At 42.3% G+C, this 18,273-nt stretch overlaps 1 protein-coding gene across 2 annotated transcripts in view; it reads right to left on the bottom strand.

Moving 5' to 3' along the window:
• Window positions 1–15,268, bottom strand: part of ITGB8 (integrin subunit beta 8) — a 48,137-nt gene extending 32,869 nt beyond the window's left edge. The window contains exons 1-2 of one of the 2 annotated variants that reach the window (XM_048068342.2): window positions 14,714–15,268; window positions 1,115–1,200 (exon numbers count right to left, since the gene is read on the bottom strand). In XM_048068342.2, the coding sequence (XP_047924299.2) occupies window positions 1,115–1,200; window positions 14,714–14,840 (213 nt within the window). In that variant the 5' untranslated portion in view covers window positions 14,841–15,268. The remainder of the gene's footprint in view (window positions 1–1,114; window positions 1,201–14,713) is intronic. The other variant, XM_066991796.1, reaches the window with a different exon arrangement.
• Between the last annotated feature and the right edge of the window lie 3,005 nt (window positions 15,269–18,273).

Below are 18,273 nucleotides of genomic sequence, written 5' to 3'. Positions count from 1 at the left end.
CATCTGGTTAGAAGGAACCCTCCTACAGCTCCATAGCACTGGAACGCTAAGAAGCACTGTTCTGTGACAAACACAGATATTGCAGGGTAAAATTGTGTCCTCTGCTAAAAGAGAATATCAGGTCACAGTAATGGACCACTCCACATTGTAATCCATGGTGCCATGTATATGGCACATGCCTGAAACAGCTCTTGGACGAGTTCTCCTTGCCTCCATTAATCCTCACATGACTTACACTTGCATCAGCCAAGGTTAATCATTCCAAGACACAGTATTTCTGATAAACTAATGCCAGTGCCTTATGCTCCTTATCTCTTCCATGTATGCCCTAGGAATTTATCTACCTTCTATGCTGATTGGAAAGCTACCTGAGCGAATTAGCATGTGACCTTCAAGATCATATAAACTTGCAAGTGCCAGCGATATTCTTAAAAACCTTGCTCCTCTGAAGTAATTAAAATGGTCCATCCTTATTACTTGAAATCACATAATCATCTGTTTTTCTCTCTTAAACAAATCCAGAAAAAAACCATATTTTTACAGTCGTCAAGGAAATAATAATTTCAGAACAATTCTTCCTATCTGAGATCTGTCTTCTGTGATGAGTCTCAGAACTGATAGTTTCAAGTGTCAAAACAGACAAGTATCATTTTTTCCATTTGTGACAGGGGACATAAAATACGGTAAAGTCAAAGTTAACTCCACTATTGCTAGCTATTGCTAAATGCAATAGGCATATATATAGACTTACTCTGATATATAATAAGGCCTTAATACAAATTACTGATAAGTAATTTTACTTTTGAAGCCAAAAACTGTTGAACTCTCAAAGTTACTATAAATCTGCCAAACCCATCTACAAAGCAGATGGAACACATTAGAAAGTTCTCACTTTATTTAAAATTACTGCCATTTTCCAAATAAAAGATTGCATTTTCTCCTTTGGAAACTAAATATATTTCACATGATTTCTCAGGTGCTGTCTCCAGAGGTCATTTAAAGATTTTCCTGCTATTTCTCACTGTAATTTTAACAGTTTAGAACTCTTTTATCTTTATAAAGATCAGAGGCAGCTAAAATTTAAAGTCAAAAATAAATAAGAAAAATGCCATACCTCTTGAGCACACCATCCGCACTCTGGACCCAAAGCAAGACACTTTGTACATGTTACTGCATTTGAAGTGGCACATCTGTTTTCCGCTGCAATGAAATACAAAACCAAACATTCATGATTTATGAAGGTATGTGGGAATTGTAAAATACCTAATTTTAAACCAAGATTTCAAAAATTACTTCACCAGATTAGCATGATGACAACGTATCCAAACAGAAGTAAAACAGAACAAAGGCAGCCCGGTGAGGGAATACTTGGATCATTTTTGGTATCTACAGTCTAGAACTATATGTATGGATGGAATAAAATCCATTCTCAAGGCCATATTTTTAAAACCCCAATTTAGAATAATTTTGAAGTGAAAGTATATCTTTGGCATGTACCTTGCTGATTTACTGTCTAACAGAAAACATTTACCAGGTAGCTTATCTCTTCATAGACATTTTCCTCTTAAGTCATTTACACTTGACTGAGTTATTCATTATTCACTCTGCATGGAACCCAAAATATTTTCTCACCTTCTATAAATATTCCCTCTCTGCATTTTCTGGAGTGAATAGTTTCCCAGAAGAGGCAGATTTTTTTTTTTTTTTTCAGAAGTTAATACAAATTTATCCAATATTAAGTGTGTCACAGATTGAAGAAATAATTCTGAACTAACAACTGCAGAAAGCTGTGCCTACTAACAGGAAAACCACCTCTCTTTTTGGAGTAATGAGAGCACCTTCTCACAGAGAAAAGCATCATTAGGAATATATTTACTAAAATATCTTTCGATCTTTCTTTGATCAATCTCAGCTATGTATTCAAAGATGAGATCCTCTGTCACATGGACAGCTAGTGCTAGTAGATCCCTCTGAATAACAAGTGATCCGAGGAACTAATCACAGCTTGCAAGTTATTAGCATCAGCAGCATATATACCATTATCAGTATTTGCAAGACAGAAAAGCTTTAATACAGCACAATTGCAGCATTATACTGATAACAGGTTAGCATTGATTTCAAAGGTCAGACCTATATTTCACATAAACTGCTGTTTACAATTTTTGCAACGTAGTCAATGCAAGAAAAGAAACGTATATGAAAGGGAGGAAAGTTGTTACAGATGTGATCAGAACAACAAGCTGAAAAGCAGCCCGAGAAGGTGGTGGAAGAGAGGAAAAAGTGCTTAAAGGAAGAGGTGGGCAGGGACAGATAAAGGAGGAGTTGCTGAGGAGAGAGAAAAGAGCAAGGCAAAATCCCAAAGGTTTTTGTTTCTTTGTTATAAAAACAAACACAGCACGTTTGGCTTGGATGGGAAATGAGAGCAACCTCATTCGACACTGACACAGGAAAACTTCTCTGCATGTATACGAAGAAGACAACTGCACTTGATGTGCTGGAGTCAGAAAGAGCAGAGTTGGGGGCCACAGAAAGAGCTACCAGAAACCATGGGAGAGGAGGGACAGTGAGGATTCCAGGTAGGTACAGGAAGGCATGGGGCTGCAGAGCTTAACACAGATCCACTTCTGGCCAGAACTGGGAAAGCACAAATACGCAGAATGAAAAGCTGTTGACGGAGTACAACTATAAGGAATGTAACTGTTCTTGGCTTCGAGACATCCCTTCCACCTTCAGCTGGATACCACAGACAGCAAAGATGAAAGACAACACAGGAGAAAGTAACATGATGGATGCAGTAGAAGTGACAAGGAAAGACTGGAAATGCTGATTTGCAGCACAGTGGTGGCTAAAGACCACCATGAGGCAAAACAGTGAGGAGATGACACGAACTTTGAGGTTACTAATCAAGCAATGATCCACCTTAGAAGACAGAGCTATTCTGATAAGAATAAATAGTTGGCAGGACAAAATGAGAGGCTTCTGGATCTAGCTAAAAAAGATATGGAATAAGATAAATTACTTCCCGGTCATCAACACGGGTAAACCAAAGTAAACCAAATAACGAGTTTGGCTTAATTCATTTCCTACAATAGTTTCTGAGCCTCTCCTTGCTTAAAACATATAGTCTCATCCAAATAACACAGGCATTGTCCTCTCCCAAATTCTCACATTTCCAAAAATTGAATGCTATTGAACATGTAAAAGTCATTCATGTCCTACTATAATGTACACGTGCTAAAAAGAATAAAAAGTTTCTACGACTGGAACAACAGTATGGTATTTCCAGATACATCAGAAAACTGGTTGAAAAATAATTGTCCCAGATTTTTTGTGGTATGGTTAGCTTAGGTACCAAATCTACTTGAGGTCCGATTTAGCTTATTAATACATGCTGGTAAAATATAAGGTTTCCTTTGTGTCTCTCTAAACTGCTACGGCATAAGAAGAGATCTTAAAATCCAGTTTGGGTTTTCAGTGTGATCAAGGCAGACGAAACGCTTTACCAAACAAGACACACAGTATTGCTGGATGCAAATCTCTCTGCTGATAACTCTCCGGTCTCATGAGCTCCATTTTCGCAACATGAAGTCACGCATTGGCAATTGACAAGCTTGGTACCATTGGCTCAAGAATTTGATTTTTTTGGAATAGAGAGAAACTTGAAGAAGGTTTATTAATGCCCAAGACACATTCTGGCTACATCACTACTGTAGTTCCTAAGTACACAGTCCCTTATAGCAGTAACATTTACAGACATGCTTTCATTCACCAAATGTTTATTATTTAGTTATAAATGTACTCTAAAACCTTAACTGATTGAGTATAAACTTCTCAGTTTCTTTTAAAAATCATATGTTAGAGCAAGAAACATTTTTTTATGAGTTGGCTCAACAAAGAACCGAGATTTTTCCTGCCACTTCACCAAAAACAGAGTCCAGACAAGGCTGCATTACTGTTCAGCCAAAGCTAAGGGCAAGTTTCTACTGGCTTCGTTATAACTGATGTATGCCAAAAGGTATTTTCAGCAAGGGCCAAATTTTGTGCTGGGAACTGCGCAGGCATATGCATGTAATAAAAAATGAGTGCTGCAGGTTAAACTGCACTTTTCCAGCCTCCCCCACAAAATACAACTGGGCTCCAGCTACTGAGCACAGGTGTGGCAAGCCTAAACCTTCAGTAACAAGAGGGATCCAGGCTAGATGAAGATCCTGTATGTTATAATCATATCCTGCCTTCCTATTATGAAAATAACTTTATCATGATCAGAGTATTTATCTGAGAGATGGAATAATAATAATGCACGCTAGTGTTGAAGAGTGGATGTTAAACAGCTTTTTTTTAAACAGACAGCACGTTGTTCAAGTACAGCCAGGAATTTGGACTTACATTGACTTCGCTGTTGGTACACGTTTGTGCTGTTTTTGGAGGGTGCATCCTTTGCTATCTTAAAGCAAAAAGCCAAAACATAACTAGAAGCTTATACTCCCTGATCACGGTCCTCAGACTGCTGTGCACTACTTAAGGCAAGATACAACATTACGTAGCCTCGACGGTGGTTTGTTGTTTTTTTCCCCATAAATTCTGCATCCAATCTTGTCCTGCAGCAGCAGTTAGCCAGGCTGTCCCTCTTCTCCGATAATGTGGCCTTCGACAAAGTGCATGTAGCATTGCTTCTGAAGAAAGCTGCAGCTCTCATGCAGTATTCTGCAGCTGCCATCACCTTTCTGCTTTCCTTCAGAGGCTGCACAACACGATCCCTGCAGAGGGGACAGCCAGAATCTGTCCCAGCAAACGCTCAGCTTCTCCATTCACTTTGGCTGAATGTGCAGATACAATGAAAAGCATTGTAAAAATGTTACAGAAGGGGAATTTTTTCCATGATTATTGTGTCTGACACTTACTTGCTCAGATTACAAGGAAAAAATGAGAGCCTGTGCTTTCACTGCCAATCCTAAAACCTAATCCTGGAATTAGGGCTTTCTCCCCCCTTTTTCCAAGCAAGCAATAAGCAAAGTCTCTTTACCCCTTGTGCACAACGGCATACTTCAAAAACATGCTTTGTCACCACCTGTTTTTCCAAGAGGGTTACAAGGTACACCTCTGAATAAGCTCTTCCAGGTCCTCTCCCTTGTCCAAAAAAGGAGATTTCAATTTGAAAATTGTGCATCTATTATGCCTCAGAACAAATTCCTAAGATTACTTGAACAAAATTACCAGACAACTTCTCTGCTTTCCTCCCTCTCCCGTTTCTTACAGTACAGACTTGTTAATTTCACTGCTGTATTAGTGGTTGTCCACATTAGGTTCACTACTCAAATAGGAGCTAAACTGTACACTGATTTGAAAATATTTTTTACAAGCAAGAGAAACAGCAGTATTCTAAAACTGAGCATGTAAGAGATGTATATTCTCTAAGAAAAAGAAGGTGTTTAAAAGAAAGGTGAGAAAGACGATTGGCACCATTAAATCCTGAGCCCTGGAAAAAACTTCTGTAAACATGTAAACAAGTCAGTAAAAACACCTTTCCATTAGTCAGTCAATCAATCAGACAAATAGAAAAACACCCCACCCCAGGCATCCTTTTCCTACAGGCCATTCAAAAAAAATAATAACCAAGAGTTACAGCATTCCTTAAAAGGAAAGCAGAATATACTAAAAGATAAATACATGATGTCGTCACAAAGGAGAGAGATAAATGAGACATAAATAAGATGTATACATATATGTCCGGATAAATGCAGTGAAGAGCACTACTGATGACCAAGTCCTGATGACCAGTATGGGCTCCCATTCCTAACTCTGCCAGTATCCTACTGATAGTTCTGGGTTTCCTCAATTGCTCTGCATTGCCATATGATCACATTGCTCTATGAGCCTGAAGGGCATTAACGAAAACCACACAAATGATTTTAAAAGTCATCAAAATGTCAAGTGATGCAGCAGTCTGCCTCAGTACAGCAGAGTTCATGTCTTTGACTATGCAGTGACTTTTTTTTTTTTTTTTGCACATTGTGTGAGCTCTGAGCTACAACACTTGAGAGAACTGATGCTGGATGTCTGCTGAACAAGGCAAAGAGGGAAGAGGAAAAAGAGGAGACCTTGGACCACACAGCATTAGGACAGTTTGGACAGAAAAGTACGTTATCGCTGATGCTGGGATTCGTAACGCTGATGCTGGATGCAGTGCAATGGCACATGGAATGGAGATCCCCAGCAGTGTTAGGAATGTGCACACTTCCATAACCAAGGAATGATGCAAGGCTTCAGGGAGGCACTCCTGACACCTCCCTGAACCCACATGTATATCTTTCTTAGCTTCATCTCTCTGGAAAGTTCAATTATATGAATATTGCACTTCATTCTAAAGGAAAAACTGGAGATCAGAAGCCTCAGATTCAAATAACTCCAGTTTTTAAGGGTAAAGTATCAATTATGAGATTTTTTTTTCTTCTATCAGAAAGTTGCACATAGCATTTTGGAGAAGGTACTGCCCAAACTAGCTACTGGTGCAGCAGTTAGGACTCACAAACACAACATTCAAACTGCAGCTTCAAACATGACCTTGAATGTGGGAGACATAGCTATTGACTACTCCAGACTGACTTTGTTCCCAAGTCACAATATAGAATGAAAACAAGCAATGTGACCTTGGAAGTTTTCACAACACGCAATTTTTGTTTCTTGTCCAACTCTACTTGTAGCCTCTCCTTTCCATGAAGCTTCCTGCTTTTACAGGAGATGGTTAAATTTTGTTGCCGCAATCCATTGCCTGCAAACAATGAGTCAAAGATTATTTGGTTTCTGAAGCCAACCTATTCTGTCTCTTGCAAATAAAAACACACAGGACAATTTACTCTGATTATATCATTAGAAGGGACTCATTTCCCACAGCCATTAGCTTTTATGGCACAGGTTTGATGGCCCTGTTTGCACAGCTTTGCACCAGTAAAAATGCAAAGCATATGGAACCAAAGGGTTTAAATCTTTTTTTATTAAATCTGTTGGTTTAAAGGGAACTTCGGATGCATGGAGCTGTGTTAATTCCCTTGTTTCCTAAGCGGGAACATGGGCATGGGAATCATTATACTCTAGTCACTTCCAGCTGCTAGGATCTCCCTAGGAGTTGGCCAGCTTGGCTACAGTCACGCTGCTATAGCGAAGCCCTGAAAGGCTACTGCCATACCTCATGGCTGATTTCATTTCTTTTGTTAGTAAGCACGACCAGCAAGTAACACAAGTGCAACCCAGAACGGTTAGCACATTCCTGTGTATATAAAAGTAGACCCAAGCTACTGTGTTTTTTTTTTTTCCCAAGCATCTTCTAGATCTTCAGATCCTTCGACCCCAAATCACCTCCCCAATATGCCTTTCTATTGTATATCTAGTATTCACCAAATTCTTGCTTTCCACCCCATAAAAACATTAGCTCTTCCTGCTTCTGCACTTGCATTCACAAACCTAAGAACAGTGCAGAGGACTGGCAACAGCTCAGAGCTGTTTCTTCACAAGGGGCATCATCACGGACTACCTGCTCCACAGGTTCTTCCTCCATAGCAATGCAAACAACTCGCTTGACTTTGTTTTATCTGTATACGTTGTGGATTGGAACAAGTTTATTCTCTGTTCCAGACTGCAATTCTTAAAGCTGAATATCTAGAGGAACCGGTCCCTCAATTCTGAACACAATATAACTAAATTTTGCTTTACAAAGTTTTTCCTGAAACAAAACAAAAGCCCCAAACCACTGCATGCTTACATATAAACATGAAAAGCTGTGTGTATGGGTACAAAAGGATGAAACGTCAGGATTAAAAGAAAACACTGAACTCATAATACAGAAATTATACTCACAATTAGAAAACCTCAAGAGTACCAAGTTAAAAGTAAGACTGATATCAAAGTGGGTAACCACCACTCTTTATGGACTTGTAGTGTGGAGTGCACAAGTTCTGGAGGGAGATATATTTAGCAGGGCTATTTTAAAAATGTTAATGCCTTCTGGACTACCAAATGTTAGCTATTTGTTATTTCAGTAATTTGCTTTTCAATAGAGTTTTGCGTATTCCAACACGGTCATTGGCCATGAGAACAACAGAATGTGGTAAAAACTTTCTGGGATTTTCTTTTATTTTATTGTTGTTGTTATTTTTATTCTATTTGAATGCAGAAACAGTTATAAGATGTTGTATTTTAATAAATGTGTGATAACACAGCACAAGAATTTTAAGATACAATTTGACCATTAACAGCTGAAGCATGAGTCCTTCAAATTTGAGTTCAACTGCAGTGCTTTTCTGAATATACACATCAAAACTGGATGAACACAAAGATCTTCTACAAGAACAATGAGACATGGAGTTTCTAACATAGGAGACATATGCATTCATCAAAAACATTCAAAAAAATTGAAAAAAAATAGCAATCATAGCTGCCTAGGAACAGGCACTGCCTAAGCTCCATATAAGCCTGTTAGGTTTTTGTAACATGGGGGCGAAGACTACATAAAACATGACTGCAGGCTGTAAAATATGCAGACTCATATACTAACTCCAACTACTGATGTACATTTGAATGCAAACTTCTGCTTGTGCTTCTGCAAGTAAGTACTCACATATGTGCATGTTTTGCAGGTGCAGTTTAAATGCTCTGTAGGGGACAGCCTTCAAATATGCAGCTTCAAGACTTTAAACAGGTAGTGATTTATATAATGTTCTGAAGTCATGCCACTGCATTTTTGACAGAAAAATGCAATTCAACAGCTTTGCTTAGATTGGAAGAGCATGCTTGCTTATGTCATTAGTTTTATTTAGGTCATTTTGCATCATTCATGCCAAAGTGTAAGTTGTCTCAAGTTTTGTTATTTCCTGGGAGTCCTGTTTGTGTATGAAGATGGGATCTTGCCATGTTTAACCTCCTGCTTTCCAGCAAGAAGCTCCCATCTCAAAGAAATAAGTTGTCCTCAGCACAGTACTAACTCCTGTCACCCTGTGGAGGTGAAGTGGAAATAAATCATACTTAATTACAGTACAGCAAGTGGAATTCACTTAGCCCAACTCACTTGAACACCAAAAAGGAAGAGAATTTATTTTGGAGAGGGGAGGTACTGGTTTAATCAGATTTGGATGACTTTTGTGATGCCACCATACATCACGCGGCTCTATTCATAACACAGCTACAACAACAGCAAAATACCAAAAATACTGAAGTTTTTAAGATTTGAACTCAAAAACACTGTGCCGCTAACAATTCCCAAGTCAGTGGCCAAAGAAGGGGCCCTAAGAAAAATAGAAATCCAGCATCCAGGAGCATTATCCCACCTGCCTGAAGCTAAAGAATTTCCCTCCTCCAATAATTACAGTTAAAATCTCACTCATATGTCTTTTGATAATTACAAATACTTCAGACTCATTACTGTCACCACGGGTAACAGCAGGCAGAAATTACCGCAGGCATATGACAACGATGCCATGGGAAGCATAGAAACATATTAAGAAAAAAGATATTAATGAACTTTGCGAATTTCTGAATTTAGGCAAACATAGACTCAGCTAGAAGTTGCCTTTTTGGCAGCTTTCTAATGCTGTAAATTCCTATCATCCTGAAGCACTTACATTTCGCTCAAGGGGTTATGCTTGTTCTGCCACCAGAACAACAGGGAATCCTGAATGGCTGGCAAGAGGCTTACTCCTCTTCTTGAAGAAAGGTTCCATTACAGTGGACAGTGAACTAATTCATTAGAGCCCTACATCCTTCCCAAAAACTAAATAGCCCAAGTCCATTTATGCAAGCTGCCAAAGAAAAAAATGTTTTTATTTGTTAATAAAGTTCAAGTGCCTAGAGAAGAATAACAGACCATAATCTATTTTGTCCATCAAAAATTATGCCTATTTAAGCAGATTAAAAAGAAGTACTACATCTATTTCACTGGTTAGGCAGAAGTCAACAATTAGTAATGGACACATACAGTTGAAGACAGATTTTGTTGGAAAGGAGACATAAGTAGAAACACTGAGGCCTTAAGAATTTGACTTTAAAAAGATTATTAACAGAAAGGAATTGATGTTCTTTTCCAGATTTTTGTTTTCAGTACATTCAACTTGAGAAGCTATTTTTTACACCAAAATGTCTGCACTACCAGCTACCGTAAAAGCAGAGGAGAGTTCATATATACACTTCTTGAAAATATATGATTTTAGTGTCATTAATGTATTTTAAGATCACTGAGCAACTTTTCAATCTCAAGACAAAGCCATTCTGCTTGTCCTTCTTGGCAGACCTCACTAAACCAGTGCCTAAGAAACACCTGTCCCAATACTGAAAAAAGCACATTTTTGCCACAGGTAGTTTTTAGATGCATATTGGTCATAAACAAAATAACTCATGTATATAGCATAGATTTTATTTGTAAAATGAGAGTAATGTTTCTTACATCTATTTCAAAGGCGTGAGATCTCTTATACTAAGAACTTACTCTCAAGTATATTAATGATGAATCTTACTTTCTGAAAGAGTCTTGATAAACATCAGCAGCCAATGTCAACTTACGCAATTTGTAAATGACATGTTTCTCTTCTCACACCTCCTACTGTAGATTAGCAATACCAACAGATCCAAATCCAAGACCGAATTGACACGCACATCTCTTTGTTTTTATTATTTCCATTTTAAAACTGTCTTAGTTTGGTAGCTCTCTGTTGTACTACACTAATACCTGGAACTGATGTGGTTTTGTCTTCAGGAGTCATTCATGTGAAAAGTTCCTTGATGTTCTTATTTTGTGACTGAGTTCTTTTTAGGAACTTGAAAAATATTGCTGGCACTTTGTGAAGCATATGGGAGGTTATAAGACTCACTGATGTTTTAATGTCCTGTTTATGTATGTTGAACATACAACCAGATGAGGGTTTATTTGATGAAGATTTTCTTAAGCTTCCATAAAGCTCACATTCTAATATCTTACTGATGCTCTGGGAAGGTAAATCAAACTTAGACTGTACTTTAAAGGAAAATCAAATTTATTCATTCAGGCATCTTGACTAGTGGAGTATAATTCCTGCTTGCTCAGTTGTTACTGCAGCTCCAGCCCTTGAAAGCTAAAGGACCAGAGAAGAAGCTACTGCCTCTTCAAACTGCTCTGAAGAGCATTCCTGCTGCATGCAGTCTTCAAGCTGCAGCGACACGTCCATAATGACATACAGCCAACCTTCCTTGTGCACCAAGAGTATGTTTATTGCTCCTCTGGTTTGTGAATTGACCATCTCTTTTCCCACAAGCACCCCATCTTAAACATCTGTAGTATGGAAACATTGCAAATGCTATACCTGCAACCACCTATTTCATTCAACTTGCAAAAAAACATAAAATAAAGAACTACTGAACAACCCCCCCCAAAGAAATGTATGAAATTGCAACAGATTATGAGAAGTGTGCAATCTCCAAAGTAAATGTATGCATACTTTTGGCATAATAGCTCCACAGGCAACACACAGATAAGCAAACCTCCCCACGGCTATTCCTCAGAAGTGCAACCCACTGCTATATTCCCTCTCAAACACTCAGGTTGGCTTTCCCAAGGATGATCTAACACCCTTAGGGAGCAGATCACCCACACAGGCTCAGGAAATTATAAATGGGCTTTCTCTTCTCCTTGGATTGCTTCAAGACTTAGGAAAGGCAGAACAGCCTCAATGCTCAGTATCCCATACAACACAGCTTCCACTGTGCCCTAGACAGAAATGGGCTGGCACAGAAGAGAAATCAAGAGACAAACTCATGGTTAAAACTATGAAGATGTACCATTTATTTCAGGTTTTTGTTGGTTTGGTTTTGTTTTGTTTATGCAGGGACATTTTCTGACCACTTCGCATGGGTGGTTTGAATAGCTTTTCCTAGTCCTTTGAGAAGTGACACAGTAATGATTTATGAAACTTTCTAACTAGAGGGAACACACATGAGAATATAATGTGACAAAACTGGCAAACCACCAATGAACCAGATGAGAGAACATTAGTGAATTATGTTTGGCATCAGAAGTCCTGCTGTTGGGATAAATCAATGAGCAGTTGTCCCTGCTATCATCACAGATCCTCTCCTTTCCCCAACCCCCTAGCTGGTCCCAATGGTGCTCTAAATCCCAAATGGTGCTCTAAAGAAGACTGGAAATACCAACTTTTAAAATGTCAAGAGATTTGTCAACCATGGCTATGTACTAGAATTGTCATATGACTGTTCTTTAATTCTGAAACTGGGGATAAAGACTTTCATGCCATCCAACCCCTGTATGCGCATCACATGTAAGCTCTGCTTACTTGAGTTTCATACAAGAATGACCCTGTAGGTATTTTGAAAGCAGCAACACCTCAGCATTCAGATTTTAATATACTTAAAAACTGATTTTTGAGACAACGCTGGGATTTGAACCAATGTTCTCTATTAACCCTGACCAGTCAGTCATCCTACAGTATTTTATCCCTGTGTATTCCATGTGCTTATACAGCAGATACAAACTAAAGACTTTCACGAGTTCAGTTTCTGAGTGAGCCAAGTGAACTGACTCTCTCTGCACCTAAGTGCAGAAGTTACACAACTGATTAACACAATGCACGCATGTTCTCTTGCTGTAGAATTCAGCTTTTATTCACTTCACTGCTTTACGTCTTTAGGAGTTTGTCAGTTTTCAGTGTTCTATAATAAATTCAGGATCTGTGTAAATCACTACAACACGAATTTCATTTTGAATTAGTTCCATTCTTACATCAGGTATTTGTTTTAGTTGGCTTAGTGAACTGCAAACTTCCCTTGGTAAGACTTACTGAACAAGGGACCCTTTGTAGAAGAGAGCAACACTAACCTTTTATCTGAGCTTACAGAACCTTTAATTTGGGACTTGCGGCTTTACAGTGTTGTGAGATTTCCTTCTGCACTCCTCTTAACTGCAAACTCGGGGCCAAGTTCTACCTTTACTTACACCCAGGCAATAAACTCACAACTCAAATTGTAGTTTGCGGAACAAACACGTCAGGTAGCATCAAACTGCATGTTTTTCAGTTAGAAGAGCAGCAAATGCTCCAACAAGAATGAATACATTTCAGTCCCATGTACATTTTATACTCATTCCAGCTTCTTTCAGAACTGGAGACTCACTGCAACAGATGCGTGGTTTCTGCCAAATCCACACATAAATAAACTCAACTTGCTGATGGCACGGGAACAGCATGATGCTCTTCTCCATGCCCAGCACTGTCAAGGCAGAAGCAAAGAGGAGTGGCTGCTTCAACAAAGCTGCTGCGCTGCCAAGTAGCTGTACATGGAGCTGCTGCTCCGCGTTTCTCCAGCAGCAGCCTGCAGAAGTTCAAGGAACTCAGGTGGTGCTGTGCTGGCTGAGAGAGCTAACACAACCAAAGGTAAAAAGCAATGAGAAGTAAATAATTACAATCATAATCAGCATCCAAACCCCTACCATTTATGTGCTCACTCAAGGAAAAACAAACCAAAACACTCTTCTTGCTTCCACTGTGGCTCTAGCCTGTGAAGTGATTATGTATGAAGGAAAGAATTCAGTGTGACTTTCAGCTTTCATGAATTAGCAGAGGTTTCAAATAAAGAGGAAAAAAACCCAAGATCTATCTGAGTTACAGACTGCCCGATCTGGTAGCTGCTGTCACAATAAACACGTAACCCATGACTTACCATCCATGTATATTTTCACTACCAAGCACAACAAAGAAAGCAAGCACCTTTGCAGCCAAAGCCCCAAGTACAATCTTCACCTATGTCCTGCTGTTCTCAAGTATTCTTTGCACTATTGCACCCAGGAGCTACACTCGTAAGCAGGCACACCACTGCACTAAGGCACAGCACTCTCCTCTCCATAAAGTTTCAATTAGCCTTTAAACTCAATTACACTGCACAGAAAAGAATCTGGAATGCTGGATGCAAGCTGTCATGTTTCATAAGCCATTTAATAATATTATATTTTAATTTTTCCTATTGACATTTAGTTTGGTTTTGAACTCAAAATATGAAGCCAAAAGAGCAAAATAAATTATCCTGTGAAAGTTAACAAATTATTCCATTGTTTTTAACAGCACTGGGCAAATCCCACTGAATTAGGCATGAATTTGTCACATATGCAGCAAGGAACTTAAGACTAATACATTGTTCCCATTGCAAATCTTATTTTTAGAGGTTAGAAGTTAATATTCTAAACTTGCTCCAGGCTTAAACATGGAATAAGCATTTATTCCAGAAGGGGAAAAGGAAAAAAAAAAAAAAAAGAAAGAGGGAAGGAAAGAAGGAAGGAAAGGAAAGTGACTGACAACTTGCTCTGCATTTCTGATCACGACCAGCTGAATGGGAGAGACCCTTTGTGGACTACCGGACTAACCTGATGGCTCCGTCTGACAAACTGCATGACTTGAGGGACACTTGCACAGCCTCCTCGCCCTGCCCGCGACGAACCTGATGCCAGGGTTATTTTTGGGAAGCCCTGCCACAACCCGAGGTGCTGCCCGCCTCGGCCAGCGCCCTCTCCGCCCGCAGCAGCACCCCGGGCAGGGGCAGGAGCTCTGCCCGCACCTCCACCCCCTCCGCCGGGAGCCCCGGCAGTGCCCCCCCGACACCGCCGCCGCCCGGCCGCCCGCCGTCCCCCCCCGGGCCGCGGCGATCCCCGGGAGGCACCCCGCTAGGTGAGCCGAGCCTTTCGGCGACTTACGGCGCTGGCAGAGTCCCGGCACGGCCGCCAGCAGCCGGGCCGCCCCGAGGAGGGCCCCGGGGCCGCGCTGGCACTTGGGCACGGAGACGATCCCCGCGGTGAGGCACGCCAGCAGCGGCACCCACATCGTGCGGCGCGGCCGGCCCCGCTCCCGCTCCCGCTCCCGCTGCCGCTGCCTCTCCTCGGGGCCGCGGCTCGGCGGCGCGGCGCGCTCAGTCCCGGCCCCCGCGGGGGCGGCGGCGGCGGCGGCGGGGCCGGGGGAGGAGCGGCGGCGGCGGCGGCGGCGGGCCCGGCACAGGTAGGGCGCGGGGCGGCGGCACCTCAAGGGCAGCGCCCGCCGCTCCCCGCGAGGGGCTGCCCCCCCCGGCGGCGGCGGCAGCGGCGGCGGGGTGGCCCCGGGCGGGCGCGGAGGGCGGCTGCCTCCATCCGCCTCCAGCCCGGCCGCCCTGCCCTGCCCTGCCCTGCCCGGCCCTGCCCGGCCCCGCGGCTCCCTCAACGAAACGACCGCCGCCGCTATCCCCGCCCGCCCCCGCCCCGCCGCCGGTGCGCCTCGGGCCCGAGGGTGTCCCCCCCTCTCCGGTTGCCGGGAGGCGGCAGCGGGGCAGGGCCGGCGGGCGGGGGCGGGCGGAGGCGGGGCGGCGGCGGGCGGTGAAGTCACGGCGCCCGCCCGCGCTGCTTTGTTCGGCGGCGGATGGCGGAGACCGTGGGGGGCGCCCCTCGCCGCCGCCTCGGGACCCCCCCCATCATACACAGACCGCAATCACCCCGCCGCCCTCCCCTCGCGATCTGCGTGTGCCCGGAGTTTCCGCCCCTCCGGGCGAAGTGGGAGTAACGCAAAGGTTATAGCCGTGCCCTGCGCGCCGCGGAAAGTACCTCGCCGTGCGGGCACGGAAACCCCCGGCCCGGGCTAGGTGCGCGGCCTCGCAGGCTCCTGTCACCGCCTCCCCCCAGGGCGCTGCTCCCGGAGCTGCCGTGGTGGCCCCCAGGCAGGTGACACGCACCTGTGCCTGCCTGACGGGCCCGGGGCCTGTGGCCATCACCGTGTCACCGCCTCGTTTGCGGTACTACCGAGCAGGTGGCACGGCGAGCCGTATCCCCAAATAATGCCTCAACGCGATGTGCCAGTCTGTCAGCACAGGGCACAACACTAGTAAGTCGTTCACGTGCAAACGGTGTTAAATGAACTGTGTTAAGTTTTGGGCCCCTCACTACAAGAAGGACATCAAGGCACTGGAGCATGTCCAGAGAAGGGTTACGAAGCTGGTGAAGGGCCTGGAACGCAAGTCCTGTGAGGAGCAGCTGAGGGAACTGGGGGTGTTTAGTCTGGGGAAGAGGAGGCTCAGGGGAGACCTTATTGCTCTCTACAGCTACCTGAAAGGAAGGTGTGGGGAGCTGGGGGTCGTCCTCTTCTCACAGATAACTAACAATAGGACTAGAGGGAATGGCCTCAAGTTGTGCCGGGGAGGTTTTTAGGAGACATTTCTTCTCAGAACGAGTAGTCACGCACTGAATAGGTTGCCCAGGGATGTGGTGGCATCACTGTCCCAGAGGGTGTTCAGGAAAGGTTGGACATGGTGCTTAGGGACATGGTTTAGTGGGTGACGTTGGCAGTAGGATGATGGTTGGACCAGATAATCGTGAAGGTCTCTTCCAACCTTAATGATTCTATGATTCTAACACTGTGCTCTCTTACAGTCCTTACAAATAAAAGGCTGTCAAAGCGTTTTCAGACCCTGTGCCAAGCCTTGCGGCACTGAGATCAGGATGGCTTATGGACTGCATGTCAAAGGTCAGAAACTGAAGATTCACTGGGTTTGTGCAAGGTCACTGAGGAGGAGATGGCAAAGGAGCAGTCCTATACTCCCACTCCCGGGATTTTTAAATGCTGTATCATTGTTCTGCTTTGTTTTGGAAAAATCCCCTGTTTCAGACCTTGAGTGTCATTCTTAAAGCTGCCACAGCTCGAATGGGGATATGGTGTGTGACAAAACCATACACAGGGATGGTCATATAAAAGGGTAGCATCCACATGACTTTAGATGTGGTGGCATTCTTGATCTAATCGCTGTATGGTTTCAGAGATTACAATTTAACACTCTGCAATGATGAGCAATTTGTCCCATGAGGACTCAAATCAGTGTAGTTCTTTGAAATGAGACACATTCATGGCAGGCAAGCTAAACTCAATTGACTCCTGTTCATGTTCACCATGATGTCTAAATCCCATCTCATGATGTTGCACATTCATGATGATTCAAATTTATCTTGGAAAGGGTCCAGAATAAGACAAATAAGTTCAAGGAAATGTCTTAATAAAAAAAAAATCCAAGCAGAAGCAAAAGTTGCAGAAAGAAAACTTTGTGATTTTTGCCTGCAGAGTCTAAATAGTGTTGAAGGGAGGAAGAATACACCTAATACTCCATATGATGTATTTTGTATGAACATCGTTGTCAGATCAGAGTTTAAATGATCATATAAGCATCATGAAGAAAATGGTTCTGTCATCAACAGCATGAGTTGTCTTGTGAATTTCTAGTCATAAACTAGTCATTTCACCATACAAATAGGAAATGGAGTCTTTACATGTACTGCTTCTTGTGAGAATGATATGCAAGGATTTGGCATTTGGGGCAGACAGGCAATATCTACAGTCTAACATAGAAAAATGGATAATTTTCATATAAAATCTGAGAATAAGGTAACTAAAATGAACACTGAGAACATAACAAAAAGGGTAGATCAATAACGGCTGAGAACTATTCACCCCGAATACTGAAAGATGTGGGTATCAGCAGTAAAAAGAAGCCAAGAGTTGAAGGTGCCAATAGTTGAGGCCGCTGTAACTGTTCAAAGCAATCTCTTAGTTTATGTAAAATGTGGCTTTCCCCTACTTCTTTACCTTCATTCCTCACATGGTGGGAGACAAAGACTTAAGAATGTATATTCTGTAGTGATGGCATCTTTAAATACACCGCTGGTTAGTGTTTGGAATGCAGTAATATAAGCTGCATCTCAGAGGATGTTATGCAGGAGATTTGGATAGCAATTCAAGTTTTACAAATTGACAAACCGAGTCACGTAATGTCACATAGGAGACTTGGAGCAGGGAGCTTAAGACCACTGGAACTGGATGTAAGCGTCAGTCTGTTGTTCTATCCACAGGATCATGAATGCTTGAGAAAATGTCATTGTGGAATCTCCGTCCTTGGAGATAAGTGGAACTCAGCTGAACAACTTCATGGGCAACCTGATCTTATTGGTCATGTGTTGAGCAGAGGGCTGGTTGGGCCTCTTGGAGCTTTTTCTAGCCTAAGTTACTCTATGAATTTCTATGGTGAAAAGTATTTAATTCTCTGTTCTTATATCGCATGTATACCTTGTTTCATGAAGTGTTAAAATGGTGCTTTCTTTATGGTACTTAACTTTGTTTTTCTGCAAACAGGATATAATTGTCTGTCACAGCATTAGCCCACAGCCTCTCTTTTCAGGAAACAGTTTTGAAAATGTTGAATCTGCAATGAATGTTCAGTAGAGCTGGTCAAAAAACCCAAAACATTTCT

This window comes from Anser cygnoides, chromosome 2 (genome assembly GCF_040182565.1).
Source record: "Anser cygnoides isolate HZ-2024a breed goose chromosome 2, Taihu_goose_T2T_genome, whole genome shotgun sequence".
Lineage (NCBI taxonomy): Eukaryota > Metazoa > Chordata > Aves > Anseriformes > Anatidae > Anser > Anser cygnoides.
This window is presented reverse-complemented; position numbering and strand designations above follow the sequence as displayed.